Raw genomic sequence first — 20,140 nt, 5'->3', positions numbered from 1 at the left:
GCTGTGCACACAATTTTCTGTAGTTTCTTACGGTCCTGGACAGAGCCGTGCGAGGCTGTTATGCACCCAAACAGAATGCTAAAGTTTGGTGAGGGTCCTTATGGACATACCGAATTTCCTGAGCCACCTGAGGAAGAAAAGGCATGGTTGTACCTTCTTGACTGGCGTATCTACGTGGGAAATCCAGGAACTTATTAATGTCTAATAGGGTTAGATTGAGACATCAGACTGACAAAACAATTTTGCAGTGTTTCTGTTTATTTAGAACAGTGTAGCTCTCAAAAATTAAAGCAAAAATTTACAAAGTTACATTTAAAATTATTTTGTATCAAACCAAAGCTTTGCATGGCTATTAAAAGTTGGTATTAAGACAAAGTTAGCTTACAATTGATATGAGGAGAAAGTGAGGACTGCAGTTCCTGGAGATCAGAGTCAAGAGTGTGGTGCTGGCAAAGCACAGCAGGTCAGGAAGGGCTTCTGCCAGAAACGTCGATTCTCCTCCTCAGATGCTGCCAGACCAGCTGTGCTTTTCCAGCACCACACTCTAGACTACAATTGATTTAATAATGCCTCTTAATAGTACAGACATTTTGCAGATAAAGGGAGAGCATTTGAATCACGTGCATCACTTTGGGGTGGTTCCCCTTCCTTCTGCAAACAGTCGTTGTTTAAAAAGCTCCGTGCACAATGCAAATTTATGTACACTGCTGAGATCCACTGAAGCTCAATGTTTTTGTGACTGACAAAATGGCTGCAGAAACAATCCAACTGTTCCCACAACACACAGCACAATAAAAATCCAGAGGAACAGGCGATCAACCACCATGGCCACATATTTCCAGTCTTCAGTCACCTGGAAGAGAAAATATTCAATGTATTTTTATTTATACAGCAGGGGTTACACAAGGCTCCTTTCTCCTCAAACAATCCAAGCTTCATAAACGTTCTGAGACTTCACACTGTATCAAACATCTCATGTTGTTCAGTTTTTGTTTGCTTCTCTCGAATCTCACTTTTCCCAGCTGGCTGGGCAAATGTCTTGCTCTGCAGTTGCAATTACTTTTTATAGGCAAGGTTTCTTAAAGGGTCATATCCGTACTGGCTCATGGGTGATGTACCAGCCCTCAACCACCCTGTCATTGTCTAACGTTGTTCCCCTCCTCTCCCGAATGGTTAGTGTGCAGTCCCACTGGGTGCGGGCATCTCAGGTCACTCACCTCAGGTGCCAATCATCATGTGCAATTCTGCCTAGGCACTACTTGTTGGTGTAACTGCCCAGCAATCCTGGCAAACCTGTATTTGTGCATTGCACCAAAGGGCAAATGAACAAAGATCAGGGATGGGAACAGTGCCTGATTTTCTTTCCTTTCACAGTCCATTCTAACCCATTGTGCTTTGTGCTCACTCTTAGAAGAAGCTAGCCCATTAGTCCCAATCTCTTGCTTTTTATCCAATGCACTGTATTTTCAAGTATGTACTAAGTATTTATGAAAATTATTATTGCTTCTCACTTGCTCACGAGACAGCACATTCCCAGAAGAATAATTCTTTGCATTTTTTATGTATGGCAGGGTGGCTCAATGGTTAGCACTGCTGCCTCACAGCGTCAGGGACCTAGGTTCAATTCCAGCCTCGGGCGACTGTCTGTGTGGAGTTTGTACATTCTCCCCATGTCTGTGTGGAGTTTGTACATTCTCCCCGTGTCTGTGTGGAGTTTGTACATTCTCCCCGTGTCTGTGTGGAGTTTGTACATTCTCCCCATGTCTGCGTGGGTTTCCTCCGGGTGCTCCGGTTTCCTCCCATGGTTCAAAATTGCGCAAGTCCAAAGGTGGGTTGGCCATGCTAAATTACCCATAGTGTTCAGGATTGTTTAGGTTGGTTATGTTAGCCATGGGGAATGCAGAGTTATGGGGATGCGTCTGGGTAGGATGCCCGTTGGAGTTGGTGTGGACTTGTTGGGCCGAATGGCCTGTATCCACACTGCATGGATTCTATGATAATCTCATTACCACAACTCACTGCATTAAAAAAACTCATTCTCTCTCCATCTGATTGTTAATTTCCTTTAACCTGTGCCCTAATCTTTCTACATGTAGTGTCAGTACAAAGCTAGTTACAGCATTCTGACTGTCTCAAACAGAGCAGCAACTGAGCCTTGGATCTTCTGGACTATAAAGCTGAGCACTGTCCATTTCCAAACTAAGTTATTGCCAGACCTCACCTCTGTGTGTAGTAAAAATTCTGTTTCCTTGAAGCTTTGACTTCAAAGTATATATTTTGTTTTCTCACTCTGATGGTTTTCTGGCCTATTTATGCAGAGTTTAATATTTGTTTAGTGCTGTCTGACAACCCCTCTGGGAAATCTCAACTCACTGACTCCTGTAATCTTGAAACTCTCTGCTGGTTTTCAATTTGAATCTGTGAGCCTAGCCTCTGGCAAAGACTCCCGACAGAGTCAGAGGCAGAACCACCATTCATCAGACCCAGCCATTAGTTCACCCAAACCCATCTATGAAAACAAATGGATTTGCATTATGTAGCTCATTTCATGTCTGCAGGGCAAGAATTAGGTTTGTACTCTGTCTAAGTCATCTTTAAAAACATACTTGTTTATTTTTGGTGCAACTTATGCTCAGAAGAAAAAGCAATATTCCTCGATGACTTTTCTCACTCTGCATCAAGTATTTATAGAGTCATAGAGATGTACAGCAAGGAATTAGACCCTTTGGTGCCAACCAGACAATCTAAATTAATCTAGTCTCATTTGTCAGCATTTGGCCCATATCACTCGAAACCCTTCCTATTCATATACCCATCCAGATTGCTTTTAAATATTATAATTGTACCAGCCTCCACCACTTCCTCTGGCAGCTCGTTCCATGTTCTGCCCTAAAACATTGCCCCTTAGGTCTATTTTATATCTTTCCCCTCGCACCTTAAACCAATGGTCTCTAATTTTGGACTTCTCTACTCTGGGAAAAAGACCTTGGCTATTCATCCTATCCATGCACCTCATGATTTCATAAATCTCTATAAGGTCACTCCTCAGCCTCTGATGCTCCAGGAAAAATAACCCCAGCCTTTTCATCCTCTCCCTATAGCTCACCCTCCAGCCCTTGACCCTTTCAAGTTTAACAACATCTTTTCTATAGCAGGGAGACCGGAACTGAATGCAATATTTCAAACAAAAACAGAAGTGCTGGGAAAGCTCAGCAGGTCTGTGAAGAGAAATCAAAGTTAACATTTTGGGTCCGGTAACCCTCCTTCAGATGCTTCCAGACCTGCTGAGCTTTTCCAGCAACTTCTGTTTTTCTTTCTGATTTACAGCATCTGAGGCATTTTCGGTTTTTATGCAGTACAGTATTCCAAAAGTGGCCTAACTATTTCTAGGCTAACTGAAGCACAGGTGAGGTGCTGGAAGACAGGAGGTTGGCAAACGTGGTGCCACTGTTTAAGAAGGGCAGTAAAGACAGGCCAGGGCACTATAGACCGGTGAGTCTGACCTCGGTGGTGGGCAAGTTGTTTGAAGGAATCCTGAGGGACAGGATGTACATGTATTTGGAAAGGCAAGGACTGATTCGGGATAGCCAACATGGCTTTGTGCGTGGGAAATCATGTCTCACAAACTTGATTGAGTTTTTTGAAGATGTAACAAAGAGGATTGATGAGGCAGAGCAGTAGATGTGATCTATATGCACATCAGTAAGGCGTTCGACAAGGTTCAAGTTCGACAAGGTTCCCCATGGGAGACTGATTAGCAAGGTTAGATCTCATGGAATACAGGGAGAACTAGCCACTTGGGTACAGAACTGCTCAAAGGTAGAAGACAGAGGGTGGTGGTGGAGGGTTGTTTTTCAGACTGGAGGCTGTGACCAGTGGAGTGCCACAAGGATCGGTGCTGGGCCTTCTACTTTTTGTCATTTACATAAATGATTTGGATATGAGCATAAGAGGTACAGTTAGTAAGTTTGCAGATGACACCAAAATTGGAGGTGTAGTGGACAGCGAAGAGAGTTACCTCCGATTACAACAGGATCTGGACAAGATGGGCCAATGGGCTGAGAAGTGGCAGATGGAGTTTAATTCAGATAAATGCTGCATTTTGGGAAAGCAAATCTTAGCAGGACTTATACACTTAATGGTAAGGTCCTAGGGAGTGTTGCTAAACAAAGAGATCTTGGAGTGCAGGTTCATAGCTCCTTGAAAGTGGAGTCGCAGGTAGATAGGATAGTGAAGAAGGTGTTTGGTATGCTTTCCTTTATTGGTCAGAGTATTGAGTACAGGAGTTGGGAGGTCATGTTGCGGCTGTACAGGACATTGGTTAGGCCACTGTTGGAATATTGCGTGCAATTCTGGTCTCCTTCCTATCGGAAAGATGTTGTGAAACTTGAAAGGGTTCAGAAAAGATTTACAAGGATGTTGCCAACGTTGGAGGATCTGAGCTACAGAGAGAGGCTAAACAGGCTGGGGCTGTTTTCCCTGGAGAGTCGGAGGCTGAGGGGTGACCTTATAGAGGTTTACAAAATTATGAGGGGCATAGATAGGATAAATAGACAAAGTCTTTTCCCTGGGGTCAGGGAGTTCAGAACTAGAGGGCATAAGTTTAGGGTGAGAGGAGAAAGATATAAAAGAGACCTAGGGGGCAACTTTTACACGCAGAGGGAGGTACGTATATGGAATGAGCTGCCAGAGGATGTGGTGGAGGCTGGTACAATTGCAACATTTAAGAGGCATTTGGATGGGTGTCTGAATAGGAAGGGTTTGGAGGGATATGGGCCGGGTGCTGGCAGGTGGGACTAGATTGGGTTGGGATATTTGGTTGGCATGGACAGGTTGGACCGAAGGGTCTGTCTCCATGCTGTACATCTCTATGACTCTATGAAGCATAGTTAAAGTTCTCATTACTACTCTCCAACAATTCAGCCCCAATTTCAGACAGACTTTCCAAAGTAGCATGTTGATATCCTCGCATTTCTGCTATCAACCATCATTTGGCATCTCTGCATGAAAATTTACATCAAAACTGGTTGTTTAGTAACTATGGATACTGCTATATTGGGGTGTGGTTATTGAAAAGAAGACAGCTCATTAATTACCCAATCATGCACAATTTCTTTAAGTAAATATTTGGGAATAATCTTATGTCTTTCATTGTTGGACACACTCAAAGGAGATGTGTATTATCTGAAAGATGGTTCTTCTCCCAGTTCTCACTTCCAATCTCTCTCTCTCTCTCTCTCCATGCACCTTTATGAAGGGTCTGGATCTCATTGCCTGAAAGGGTGGTAACGGCAGGAATCCTCAGCTCATTGCTAAGGCATTTAGATATGTACCCCAAAGTCCCATAACCTCCAGGGATATGGACCAACTGCTGGAAAACGATATTAGGCCAGGTAGCTTGTTTTCTAGCTCACGCAGATGTAATGGGAGAGTGGGAACCTTCTATGCCCTAAATGTTTGCCACTCTTCCTATATATGAGTCAAAGGAAAAACACGATGGGGCGAGAATGGAGCTCCTTTGGAGAGTCATCACACACACAATTGGTTAAATGTGCTTTTGTGCTGTAATGATTCAAAGTTATTCTGTTGATAATTCTGCAAACAATATCTTTGGGTCTGTCTTCTTCCCCAAATATTGTGTTATTTATGCTCATTGCTCATTGCTCATTCCTGCATCCTTTCTGCATTGCTATTTTTCCTACATCACCTGTCCCACTCGTTCTGAAGAAGAGTTGTACCGCACTCTAAATGTAACTCTGTTTGTCTCTCACATGAGCTGCTAGGCCTGCAGAGTTTCTCCAGGACTCTGTATTTGCCTCATATCCTGGCTCCCTTCAGTCTTCCTGCTGCAGTTGTACTAACCCAGGCAAGATATGACTTAATTTTTACAATCTTTCCATGCTGTAAAACTCTATGACTATGACAGCACCTACCCAGCAAGCTGCAACAAACAACATTGTGATAATGATCACATGATCTGTTTTAGGAATGTTGGTTAAGGGAGGGTGAACTTCCCGCTCCTTTCAACACCACAATTTTTCATGAACAGATGAGGTAGTTCAGTATCTCATCAAAAGACAGCACCTCCAACAGGGCAGCATTGAGACAATCAACTTTGTGCTTTGAGTCTGATGTGGGACTTGAACTCATAACCTTTTAACACAGCATACTGTGAGGGGTGGCACTGGCTGTCCCATGTCAACCCCTCCATACAATCAAAGTGAATGTCGTGCTTTTGTGTGAGTAAAAATTCAGCATTTATAATTATGAATTTATTTTACATGAAAAGAAGAAAATCACAATATTGCTTATACATTCTCATTTGTTCGATGCTTTCCCAAGGACATGTAGTGGAAAAAATGTATGCTATAATGTGGTGTAATCCTGGGTGTTCCTGCTGAAACAAAATAATGTGATTACAAACGCAATTAGCAATCACTACGGTACAGTGGGTTGGGTGAAATTACATTTCTTGATATACTTTACTTATTTGTAGTTTTCGAATCATTGTGTATTGATATAAATTAGAAAACTTGTTTAAACAGAATGAGGAATAGTCAACAGGTAGTACACAATGTGATTACTGTTGAAATTGGCAGGGGGTGGGGGGTTGCCGCTTTAGCTGGATGGTTGGTTTGCAAAACAGTGTGATGCTGATAGTGTGGCTCCAATTCCACACAACCAGCTGAGGTTACCTCAGCTTTCCTCAACCTCTCTCCGCTCACCTGAGGTATGGTGGCCCTCAGATTAAATCACCACGAGACGTCTTTCTCTAATGACAGAGCAGTCCTGTGGTCTGGTAAGACTGTGGTGACACTTTACCAATAATGCTGAAAATAATTGCACATTTTGTTGAAGCATCCCCCTTGCACTCAGGACAATTTACAAGAATACCAATGTGAGGGGAATTATTTTGATTTTCCATGTTTGAGGGCTGAAAGGAACTGTGCATCCCAGACCAATTTATCTCTGGAGGCAGCAGAATCAAACTGCCTTCTGTCTAGGGTTGAATTCCCTCATTCCCTCAGCCTTTAAAACCAGTCTGTCTGTCTTGGGTTACCCTTCTACGCTGACACTTCTTGTCACTCAGAGCTGTTGCCTCATTGTCAATGCTGATCAAGCAGCTCAACAATATTGAAAGTGTTGGAAGCAGTACCTGGATTGCAAAAGCTTTGTTGGTTCAGTTTGCTGGGAGAGCCAGCAGTCCTTTTAGGTAAAAACAATGACTGCAGATGCTGGAAACCCGAGTCTGGAGTAGAGTGGTGCTGGAAAAGCACAGCAGTTCAGGCAGCATCCGAGGAGCAGTAAAATCGACGTTTCGGGCAAAAGCCCTTCATCAGGAATACAGGCAGAGTGTGGAGAGATAAATGAGAGGAGGGTGGGGGTGGGGAGAAAGTAGCATAGAGTACAATAGGTGAATTGAAAAACCTGCGCCCACACCACCTCCCTCACCTCCATCCAAGGCCCTAAAGGAGCCTTCCACATCCATCAAAGTTTTACCTGCACATCCACCAATATCATTTATTGTATCCCTTGCTCCCGATGCAGTCTCCTCTACATTGGGGAGACTGGATGCCTCCTAGCAGAGCGCTTTAGGGAACATCTCTGGGACACCCGCACCAATCAACCACACCGCCCTGTGGCCCAACTCCCCCTCCCACTCAGCCAAGGACATGGAGGGCCTGAGCCTCCTTCACCGCCACTCCCTCACCACCTAACGCCTGGAAGAAGAACGCCTCATCTTCCGCCTCGGAACACTTCAACCCCAGGGCATTAATGTGGACTTCACCAGTTTCCTCATTTCCCCACCTCACCCCAGTTCCAATCTTCCAGCTCAGCACTATCCCCATGACTTGTCCTAGCTGCCTATCTTCTTTTCCACCTATCCACTCCACCCTCCCCTCTGACCTATCACTTTCATCCCACCCCCATCCACCCATTATACTCTTTGCTACCTTCCCCCACCCTCCTCCCTGACCTATCACCTTCATCCCCACCCCCACTCACCTATTGTACTCTATGCTACTTTCTCCCCACCCCCACTCTACTCCAGCAGTCCTTTTAGCCTGGCCTGGCAGAGTCTAATGACTAAAACTGTTTGGTGAAGAGAGATTGAGAGAGGGAGTGCCATTTTGCTACAAGAGAACATTATAGACCGAATCTTTTCAAGGAGAGAAGAGGAAGAGGAACAACTACATCAACAACAGCTCAGGATCTTTGTTTGAAAAACTCTAGAGTGCTGGTACTCAGGAGCCCATTATTATACAGATCAGGCACAGGACTAGGGTGGCAGTGGGTGATATGTGCATTTGTAAGCCAGTTAACCCAATCCAGGACCAGGTCTCCATAGAGTTAGGTATTTGTGTTGAACCCAAATTAAAATGCTGGACATAAAAGGTGCCCAGTTCTGGACGAGGGAAACCAGATGGGGAGCCACTCCAGTCACTCAGTCACAACTGCCACCACCATTAGCCTGGGGTCAACTGGTGGCCTGACTTGATTTAGTAAAATGACACTTACATTTTGATTTTCGTCATCATTTTTCATGTGATCTGCAATGAATTTCACCCCATCGAGAGCGTCCTGCAGTTCAGGTGGGAGCTTTGTGGAAGTTCTCAGCCTTAAATCTTGGTGGCAGCCATCAGATGCTTCCATGAAGTTGAAGTCATAAACTTTGGTCGAAGTGGGATTTATAAAGAAAGCAAAGTTCTTGTTGCTCTCTTCTGGACTTGCATGGGCATTGCAGAGATTGCTCTTCCTGCGTTGGTGTGATTTTTGTTTAGTCCAATTGTTTTGAGGTCTCTTTATGAACAGGAGGGACGGCAACCTATTCAGGAAAATGTTCTTCACCCATTGGGGCATGGTGTGCGTGCTGGGAGAGCGGTGGTGAATGTTGAGGACACAGACACTGGTCACTATAGAGAATGTTACCAGCACCATGGTGAACATCAGATACTTCCCAATCAATGGAACATCCAAGGAGGTTGGTGGGACAATCTTGGAAATCAACAGGAGGAACACTGTCAATGCAAGTAGAACAGAGATACATAGCGTCATCTTCTCACCACAGTCTGATGGAAGGTAAAACACCAGAATGGCGAGTGAGGTTATGAGAATACATGGGATAATGAGGTTAACAGTATAGAAGAGGGGCTTCCTTCTAATAATGAAGTCATACGTCACATCGACATAGGTTGGGTCCAGTGGATTTGTGTTTCTCCTCCCTGGGAGCATCACTATGTCCCACTCGCCGCTGGGCGTGAAGTCATCCATGCTTGCACCATCAGTTTTGGGGATCAGGTCGATTTCCGTGTGGTCATAAGTCCAGGACCTGAATTTCATGGAGCAGTTCTGCTGGTCAAAGGGGAAATGTTTCACTTCGATCTTGCAGGCACTCTTATAGATGGCAGGTGGCAGCCAGTAGATACTTCCATTGTAGGAAATAATGGCATTAGTGTAGACAGAGACTTCATAGGTCCCATCAGCACTACAATGACAAATGTTTGTGGAGATTTAAAAAAAAGTAAGTGATAAACAAGGTATAGAGCATAAGGCTGGTGGAGAAAAGCAAAGACATGTTGAAATTGCATGATACTAAATGCCTTGACATGAAATTCCTCCATTTGCTGTTCAAAAGAGACATTTTCAGTATATTTTACTGGCTTAACATTCTTAAAGCAGGAGATTTCAGAATTTTGTGTGAACTATTAATATAATGACTGAATATTTCAGAGCACAGTTGAATCACGTTGCATGGAATACCCGCATTTACTATTCACTTCACGTGTTCATGAATTAACGTTAAGTTAATAAGGGGGCTTGGAAAAAATGCACACAAAAATACAGGCTGATACCTTGTGATGTTGAGCTGATAGACTGCTGCACTGTAGAGTGCTTGCATTTTGGATGGGCTGTTGATCTGAGGTCCTGTCCACCGTAGAATTATAGAACCCCTACACTTTGAAAACAGGCCATACGGCCCATTGAGTCCATGCCAACCCTCCAAAAAACATTTCACCCAGACCCATCAACCCTGCATTTCCCATGGCTAATCCATCTAGCCTGCACTCCTGGGCACTATGGGCAATTTATCTTAGCCAATCCACCTAACCTGCACAAATTAGGATTATGGGAGGAAACTGGAGCACGTGGAAGAAACCCACACAGACATGGGGAGAATTGGAATTGAACCCAGGCCTCTGGTGCTATGAGACAGCAGGGCTAACCAATGAGCCACTGTATTGCCTGTGTCCTTGGCACATTGCTATGTGAATAGTTAAGGCATTTGATGGTTTTGGTCAAGCAAGGAAAGGAGACTCTGTCCTGGCTTGAATAGAGACACAATACCATCCAGATCGAGCCCTGTTCTCTAGCTCTGGGCAGCATCAGTGCTCACCATTGAGCCACCATGCCTCCCTCTCAAGTAAATGGTAACATGATGCTCTTTCAAATGAGATTGTAGGGGTTCTTGCTTATTTTCTCTCTGATTTTGCCCACTTCTGTGCAGACCCATGAGGTTCACGCATGGCAGTGGCTTCTGGAAGTGAAGTCAATATGGGCATACACAAACCCTCTGAGCAACTGCACGGCCACACAGCTTAGAGGTGACATTGGCTGTCACTGGTATTATCCTCCAACCAACACTACAAAAGCAGATATCAATTGTGGGAGCTTGCTTCTCACAAATTGACATTTTCTACAACAGTGACTACACTTCAAAAGCCTTTCATTGGTCATAAAGAGCTATGGGGACATTCTGATTTCACCAAAGGAGCTCGAGAAGTGCTTTTATTTTTCTGTGTTTGGAATTCAAACTTACTTGTTGTACAACACAATGTCTGGGAGCCAAAGCTGCTTGGCATTTATCCGTAGCTTACGAATCCCTTCGAACTGCTCCGGGTCCCAGCGCAGTCGATAGTCATTCCATTCCTGTATTGGAGCACACAAGAAGAAGTGACCCTGTCTCCATGCTCAGAGTGGGCATTCCCGCATTTCAAAGATAAACATGGAGAGGTACTGACCTGCTTTAACCAGACGTTTGTTGTCATGATCTGTTCACGTTCATTCTAAACAGAAAGAAGGTTGAGGGTGGGGAATTGGGGGACACAGAGTTGACATGAATGATATTTGTAAATGTCATTGATTGGTTTCACACATGCCTATACCTCTCAAATGCCTGTATATGCATTTGTATACTGTCCCAGGTTTTTTAATTATACTTCTTAAAATTTGTCCAAGGGATGTGGGCTTTGCTGGCTGGGCCAGCGCTTTTTGCCCATCCCTAAATACCCTTGAGAAGGTGGTGGTGAGCTGCCTTCTTGAACTGTATGGGGTAGGTAGACCCACAACGCTGTCAGGGAAGGAGTTTCAGGATTTAACCCAGCCACAGTGAAGGAACGGCAATATATTTCCAAATCTAGATGGCTTGGAGAGGAATTTGTAACCAACGGTGTTCTCATGTATCTGTTGGCATATTGTAATGTGCATTGTTGCCATGTCAACGCTTGTATAAAATGACAACACTAGTCTGCATTAGGCCATGTCACCCGAGAACGAATATCTCATGGCCCCTGTATAGAATACCAGTGTCACCGAGGACAGTAATGTGCAGACCCAGGAGTGATCTATTGGCTGCTGCCTCTCGTTTGATTAAATTCTCAGCTGATACTCACACTCCGGGCTGCTACTGGAGGAGCACGTGTGTGAAGGATCACAGAATTGGCTGTGGGAATATAAACTAGCTTGGAGCAAACCTTTTGGAGAGGAAAGGAGTTCACTTGTGGAGGAAGAAACAAAGCTGATCCCTTGACACTGCAATAAAACATCCTCACCCACCATTTGTGGTCAGGAATGGGACTCCCGGAAGGTATGTTGCCTCCCTGGTACCAGGGTCCGGGATGCCCCGATTGGGTTTACAAGATTCTTAAAGCGGAGGGTCAGCAGCTGGAAATCGTGGTATATATTGGCACCAATGGCATAGCCAGGAAAGGGATTAAGGATCTGAAAATGACTATAGAGAGCTAGGTTCGAAGCCAAAGAGCAGGATTAGTAGAGTAATGATCTCAGGCTTGCTACCAGTGCCACAGAATAGTGAGGTGAGGAACAGTCAGAGAGTGTAGCTTAACACATGGCTGTGCAGCTGGTGCAGGAGAGAGGGCTTCAGATACTTAGGTCATTCGGATGCCTTCTGGGGAAGGTGGGACCTGTACATGAAGGATGGGTTGCACCTGAACTGGAGGGGCACAAATGTCTTGGGTGGGAGATTTGCTTGTGTTGTTTGGGAGTATTTAAACTAATTTGGCAGGGGGGGTGGGAACCAGAGTTACACATCTGGTCAATGTATCAATTATGATCAATATACGTCATAACCCTGAGACCTTCTGATCTGTTTTTATTTAATTCAATCCCCCATCAGCAGCAATGCCTGACAATGCTAAGCCCTGGGATTTCCACCCGAGATCTCTCCACCCTGTTCCTCCTTGAAAACATTAATGTCCTTGGACTGATCACCAATTCTAATCCCACATTTTGAGGCATTAGGCCAAATTTTGTTAAATGCAGTGGGATATTTTGCTGTCAAGGGCTCTATACAAACGTAATTTTTCATACAGCACGGAAGCAGACACTTGAAGCATTGGTAATACATCCTCAACCCCTGTTAACGTACCACATTGATGAGCTGTGCCAGTGAGACCTGAAAGACAATAGAGACCAGCTCAGAGTTGTTGACTGCTGGTCGGATCAGTTTATTGTACCTCTCTGGATCCAGAAGGTAATTCATTAGCCTCTCCTCGACCTCTGCACTGTGGCTTCCTGCAGAAAAGTAATGGGCACATTAAATCCAGCCCTACACCACTCCAGGGTTTCTAAACCTCTTCATTCCCACCTTCTCTTTCAAGTCCTTCCCAGGCACAAGCTATTCCCTGGTGAGGACAGCTAGAGAATTTGCTGCTGCCCTCTGCCTCTAATGATTTTGAGCTGACTGTTTAGGAAGCAAAAAGTTAACTGAGTTGATTTGACTCTGGGAGATGAGCAAATTGTTTCAATGGTGTTGAGGCGCCTAGTGTTAATCTTGTGAAGTTCCTAAGGTCACCTGGACCATCTCTGACACCTCTCTCCCCTTCCTGGACCTCTCCATCTCCATCAAATCCGGCGGACATTTTTTACAAACCCACCGACTCCCACAGCTACCTGGATTACATCTCTTCCCACCCTCCCTCCTGCAAAAATGCCATCCCATATTCCCAATTCCTCCTCCTCTGCCGTATGTGCTCCCAGAAGGACCAGTTCCATCACAGAACACACCAGATGGCCTCCTTCTTTAAAGACCGCAATTTCCCTTCCCACGTGGTTAAAGATGCCCTCCAATGCATCTCATCCACATCCCGCCCCTCCGCCCTCAAACCCCACCATCCAACCGCAACAAGGACAGAACCCCCTTGGTCCTCACCTTCCATCCTACCAACCTTCACATAAACAGTATCATCCACCAACATTTCCGCCATCTCCAAACAGACCCCACCACCAGGGATATATTTTCCTTCCCAACCCTTTCCGCTTTCCACAAAGACCGTTCCCTCCATGACTACCTGGTCAGGTCCACGCCCCACCTACAACCCTCCTGGCACCTTCCCCTGCCACCGCAGGAATTGCAAAACCTGCGCCCACACCTCCTCCCTCCCCTCCACCCAATGCCCCAAAGGAGCATTCCACATCCACCAAAGTTTCACCTGCACATCCACCAATATCATTTATTGCATCTGTTGCTCCCGATGCAGTCTCCTTTACATTGGGGAGACTGGATGCCTTCTCGCAGAGCGCTTTAGGGAACATTTCCGGGACACGTGCACCAATCAACCCCATCGCCCCGTGGCCCAACATTTCAACTCCCCCTCCCGCTCTGCCGAGGACATGCAGATCCTGGGCCTCCTCCACCACGATTCCTTCACTACCCGATGCTTGGAAGAAGAACATCTCATCTTTTGCCTTGGAACACTTCAACCCCAGGGCATCAATGTGGACTTTACCAGTTTCCTCATTTCCCTTTCCCCCACCTTACCCCAGTTCCAACCTTCCAGCTTAGGACCATCCTCGTGACCTGTCCTACCTGCCTATCTTCTTTCCCACCTATCCATTCCATCCTCCTCTCTGACCTATCACCTTCATCCCCACCTCCATCCTCCTAATGTACTCTTGGCTACCTTCCCCCCAGTACGCCCCCCCACCCATTTATCAGTCCACCCTGGAGGGTTCCTGCATTCATTCCTGATGAAGGGTTTTTGCCCGAAACGTCAATTTTCCTGCTTCTCGGATGCTGTGCTTTTCCAGCACCACACTAATCTAAGCTCTGATCTCTAGCATCTGCAGTCTTCACTTTTGCAAAGTTCCTAAGTTGTCAATTTTGATTGGAACTATTTGTGGGGTTTTCTAAATTAACTGCCCCACAAGTCGAATTAGCCTGTGTTTTGCACCTCTGGTATTTTTGTAACTAAAGAAAATATTATTTTTGAAATTATGTGTTCTGTATTTCATGGAATCAAAGAATTGTTGTAAGCACAGAAGCTAGCCATTTGGACCATTATGGCTATGTTGGCTCTGTGGAAGGAGTTTAACCAGGCTCCAGTACCTCCATCTTTCCCTGTGGCTCTGCAATTATTTACATTCAGGGGCTTATCCAATCTCCTCTTGAAAGCCCTGGTTGAATCTGCCTCCACCACACTCTCATTCCAAATCCATCCACTCACTGCATAACAAAAGATGATTTAGTCTCGCCTTTGATTCTTTCGCCAATCACTTTGATTCTTTACTCTGATGCCAATAGCAAAGTCAATCTTTATCAATCGATCTAGGATCCCCAGGAGTTTGAAATTTGTGTGGAATCTCTTCTCATTATCCACGCAGTCTTATTCATTCAAGGTATGTGGGCATCTCTGGCTCAGCAAACATTTATTACCTGTCCCTAATTGCCAATTAAGGTGGTGGTGAGCGACCTTCTTGGATCACTGCAGACCCATTGTAACATAGTTCCCAAGTCAGTATGGTGAGTGGCTTGGAGAGGAACTTTCAGGTGACAGTTTTCCCATGTATATGCTGTCCTTATCCTTCTAATTATAAAATCATGGAATACCTACAGTGTGGAAGTTTGCCATTCAGCCCATCAAGTCTGCATCGACCGTCTGAAGAACACCCTACCCTATTCCTTTAACCTTACATCTCCCATGGCTAACCTGACAATCACCACACTTCAGGGGAGAGAAGAGGTTGAGAAGGTGAAAACTACATGGTAACCTCAGCTGGTGCTTTATTTGAACCCATTCTTGCTGCCGTCACTGGAACACAAGCTAACTGTCTGGCCAACTGAGCTAACCAACCTCTAATGTTGAGAAGGTGAGTGGAGCACTACTTTGAGTTGTACTCTGAGGGAGAATACTGTCACTACAGAAGTTCTAAAACACAGCAGAAAGTCTGTCCACCACGGCTGGACTGGATATCGAGTCCATGATAGAGGTTTATAGCAGTCATTTTTGGGGAGGCAATGGCCAATGGGATTATTGCTAGACTGTTAATCCAGACACCCAGGTAATGTTCTAGGGATCTGGGCTCGAATCCCACCATGGCAGGTGGTGGAATTTACATTCAATAAATACCTGGAACTATGAGTCTAATGATGTCCATAAATCCATTGTCGATCGTCAGAAAACCTCATCTGGTTCCCACATGAAAGGAAACTGCCATCCTTACCTGGTCTGGCCTATACGTGACTCCAGGCCCACAGCAATTTGGTTGACTCTTAACGTAGGGGTGGGCAATAAATGTGGACCTAGATGCTTGCCTAGCAAGCAATGCCCTCAGCCCATGAATAAAATATTGTTCTTGCTTGCTATAAACAAAGCTCCAGGTACGATGCCATAAGCATTAAACATAGCAAACTGGCACTTCCTGCAGCATCTGTTGAAACCGCTTTGTCTCTGCTGGAGTGAGAGGGCAGGGCAGCAGGATAAAGGTGGGACAAAGATTGTGACTCCATGTAGGAAGAAGGGCAAACACAAGGATTGCAACAACAATCGAGGCACATCCTTGCCAAGCATTGTGGCTAAAGTATTTTCTTGTGCTGTGATTGTCAGACTATGGATCCTGGCTGAACACATCTGCCCCAAATCCCAAACAAAAAAACTCAGCAATCCTGACAACCTCTGTGAAGAGAAGGCAGAGTTAACATTTCAGGTTGAGAGACTCTTTTCTCAGCACTGATTGTAGGCTGGTAGATATACTAAAGATGGGGTGTATGGTGGGGTGGGGTTTGGGGGAAGTGGAAGGAATAAACAATAGGTGAATTGCAAGTGAAAGTGCCCACTGCAGTGGTTAACAAGGCCCCCAGTCATGCCCGACCCATTTCCCGTACTTTAGCCCTTACCCCTTCTCTTCCCTCCCATACAGGTCCACCTCAACCTTACCTACCATCCCACATCCAAAGGAACATTAGCCACCATTTCTGTTCCTAGCTACAATCAGTGCTGAAGAAGGGTGACTGGACCCAAAACATTAACTCTGCTTTCTCTCCAAAGATACTGCTAGACCTGCTAAGTTCCTCCAGCGCTCTGTTTTTGTTTCTGACTTCTAGCATCTTTGGGTTCTTTTCTACCCCAAATCTCAATCTGGTTCCAGAACTCGAACATCTACAATTCACATGATCTCCCCAGCCTGACAGCTGTAAGAGAATTGCCACAGTATCTAAATGTATATATTTTATATAGATACAGCCCTCATTGATCTCACCAAGGCACTTGAGCATGTGAGCTATTTAAGCTGATGGAGAAAATTGGCCACCAGTCCAAGCTGCTGAATGTGATTTCCTCTTTTTATGACAACATGATGGGTAAGGTTAACCATGACTGGGCAACATTGGAACCCTTTGAGATCTCCATTGGCATCAAACATTTCTGGCATTGACACACTTTGGCACATTCCCCTTTTTGCTGCTGTCATGTGCCCTCATGTCATTGGCAGAGGGTATCTGCCTACAGTCCAGACTTGTAAAAAGCTTATTGGATCTCAGGTGTACAAGAACAATGACAAGAGTACACCAAGACCACTTCAGGTAATTTCTCTATTCTGATGATGGTGTATTAACATTCCACAGTGAGGAATATCTGCAGCAGCAATCGACTGACCCTTTCACCTGGAAAGAGGTTGGTTTGACTGTCAGCATCAGGAAGAAATGTCTGGTCCAGGATATTGCCATACTGCTGTATGTCAGCATTGACAAATTGACACCGGAGGCTGTTGATAGCTTCACATATCAAGGCTCCACGATCACCAATAATCTGTCACTTGATGCTGATATCATTGCAAAAGGTACAGCTGATACATTCAGTCTGTAGAAAACAGAACTTCAAATTGTGTGTCAACCAAGCCTGCATCCTCAGTGCATTCCTGTACAGTGGTGAGGCCTTGACAGTACATGCGTGGCAGGAAAAATGCCTCAACAGTGTCAACCTTCACTGTCTCAGACAGCTTGCAAGATAAGATCACCTATTGAGAGGGGATCTGAAGAACACTCATTCAATCAGCACACACTCATCACGAAGCCAATGATATCTGAGATGGCTCGACCACATTCATCAAATAGATGACAGCCCTTTACTCAAAGCTCTTTAGGACGGAAAACATAAACAGCAATTGCTGGAGAGACTCAGCATAATCTGTGGAGAGAAAGTAGAGTTAAATTTTCTTCAGAAGAAGGGTCACTGGACTCAAAGGTTAACTCTGGTTCTCTCCAACGATGCTGTCAGACCTGAGTTTCTTCAGCATTTGGTATTTTCTTCAGATCTGCAGTATCTGTAGTTCTTCTATTTATCATCTGGACAGTGATTGGCCACTGAATCACAACCAGTCATAGTCTAGTTAGATATTGTTCTTAGGGCTAAATAGGTGAAAGGGTTTGGGGAGAAATTGGGAACAGGGAACTGGGTTGGATGGTCAGCCATGATCCTATTGGTGCAGCAGGCTTGAAGGGTTAAATGGCCCACTTCTGCTCCTATTTTCTTAGTTTCTGTTTCTATGACTTATTTGGTGTCTATATCTCTGCTGCAACAGTACCTTTTCAGTGAAATATGAAGAGAGCAGATAATGATACTGACAACTTGGAGACATTAGCTAATAGTGATGAGTTTTGTTTGGAAGGACTCTGGGAGAGATGAGGAGAAATGAAAAGCTCAGCTGGCCCAGAGTAATAAGCAGTCAGTCACACTACAGGCAGTTCAGCATAGCCAATCCACCGAACCTGCATATCTTTGGACTGTGGACCACAGGAAACCTGCACAGACCTGGAGAGAACACACAAGCTCCACACAGTCACCCAAGAGTGGAATTGAACCCAGGTCCCTGGCACTGTGAGGTAGCAATGCTAACCACTGAGCCCCCATGCTACTCCAGTATGCTAAAGGTTTATTCATCCTGTTGACTGTAAATGTTAATGCAGTCATTTTGGAGAGAGAGTTGAGTTAAATGGGAATGTGGTTTGTAATGTGCAATACTAAACTGACTTAGTTCCCAGAAAAGGAAACATGGGATTCTACATTTTTAATTCTCCCTCACATACAACTCACAAACAAGTAAGCATACAAACATCCTTTTGCTGAATACAATCCTATTTTCTTGGTTTCAATTACCTCTGATCAAGGTCAACATTTAATCAATCAAGTGACCTGGTGTCAAAGTTCAAACCAAGCATTCACATCCACTCAGGGTAATGTAATTGTATCAAAACATATTAGAGAGGCAATTGTAATTGCAGTCTCCTGATTGTGTATGGGGGATGGGGAACGACTGAGATTTCCAGAGACCTGAGTTAATGATGGATGCAACACAAGAGATGTGACTTCATTGACCTGGTATAATTCATCCCAAGGTTTGCTGTTGACTATGTTATTTGCTCTCTCCCCACATTATATCACAGAAACTGACAGAAACTAATCCAATGTATTTCATTTCCAAAACCCTTCAAGGCAATCCTCGGTACACCAATTCTCCTTCCCACTTGACAAGGAGGGTCGACATTTTAGGCCTGTGGATATCCTGGCAAACATTCCTCATTTTCTCACCCCTTCTTTCTGTTCTTCCACTCACTCTACTGCTGCACACTTCCGAATGTCCAACATCGACTCTTCAAGTTATTACCTCGCCCTTCCTGTACCGAGCACACGTTCAGTTCTCTCAGTATTGAAAAAGCGCAAATGAAAAAGAAACAGATGCTTCATAGTCAAACCTAAACCGCTGGGCTGCAGTCACACACACTCCTGTTACAATAGCATTTCAACATACAATGTCTGCGGGACTAATAAATCCGATGCAGCTTGGCTTATTAACGGAAGCCTGCCCAGTTACACATTTTGCACCGCTTCAGTCTAACTTCTGTTAGAAAGGAGGGATAAATCGTGCACTTACTTGTTGCAATAGTTAGTAGGCACAGGTAAAGCATTGAACCCATCTCCGCTGCAGACGTCCAACACTGCTCTGGACGGGACTTCCAATCATGAATTTTTTTTTGCGGGAGGATAAGTGTTTAAATAGTTAACAATCTCTGGTCAGATCAAAGGAGCCGGCAGAAAATGATTTAGAGGAGGTTAGATTCTGGGGGAGCAAGGGGAGTAGGGCGTTTGATCTCGCCAATGCTTGGGAGCTGTCCGTGGTTCTGAATAAGATTTCTGGTCGAGAAAGGGACAGGCTGGAAAGTGGAGGAGGAAAGGCGTCACTCAACCGCAGGCTGCGGTACTGTGTTCATAGCATCACAGCCAGGCAGGATACATGGGTGATACAGGAGCTCAACGCCAGTTCTGCTTCTGAGTTAATAAATATTGCCGGTCCATATCAGGTCACAGATCCCATCTTGTTAGGTCCCAAACTCTTGTACATTGTCCAATAGCTGATCTGCAACAATGGTTCTGTATATGCGTATGTATGAGTATTCATACTTATGGAGCTAGTTTATAAAATCGTAAAGATGAAAGGAGACCATTTGACCCATTGCTCAGATGCCAGCGCTTTGATTGTCCTTTGTCCCACTCCACCATCACCCCGCCGTTCTCCCATACAATATTTCCTCTTCAAAATCAGTGTCTATAAATCAGGCGAGCATCAA

The 20,140-nt window shown here is 44.8% G+C and overlaps 1 protein-coding gene across 2 annotated transcripts; it reads right to left on the bottom strand.

Annotated features, from left to right (window-relative positions):
- Positions 1-255: 255 nt before the first annotated feature.
- LOC122542549 (neuronal acetylcholine receptor subunit beta-4-like) lies at positions 256-19,641 on the bottom strand. Of its 2 annotated transcripts, XM_043680416.2 has the most exons (6): positions 19,447-19,641; positions 12,668-12,813; positions 11,022-11,066; positions 10,820-10,929; positions 8,521-9,487; positions 256-853 (listed from the first exon to the last, which is right to left on the bottom strand). In XM_043680416.2, the coding sequence occupies exons 1-6, from the start codon at positions 19,487-19,489 to the stop codon at positions 725-727; spliced, it is 1,440 nt and encodes a 479-aa protein (XP_043536351.1). In that variant the 5' UTR covers positions 19,490-19,641; the 3' UTR covers positions 256-724. The 2 variants fall into 2 exon arrangements, with proteins under 2 accessions (XP_043536351.1, XP_043536352.1); XM_043680417.2 differs by lacking the exon at positions 11,022-11,066.
- Between the last annotated feature and the right edge of the window lie 499 nt (positions 19,642-20,140).

The sequence above is a fragment of the Chiloscyllium plagiosum genome, unplaced genomic scaffold (assembly GCF_037043375.1).
Source record: "Chiloscyllium plagiosum isolate Xiang-an unplaced genomic scaffold, Cpla_swu_hap1 HiC_scaffold_42, whole genome shotgun sequence".
In the NCBI taxonomy this organism is placed as follows: Eukaryota; Metazoa; Chordata; class Chondrichthyes; order Orectolobiformes; family Hemiscylliidae; genus Chiloscyllium; species Chiloscyllium plagiosum.
The sequence above is the reverse complement of the archived record's forward strand: the minus strand, read 5'-3'. Positions and strand labels throughout refer to the sequence as shown.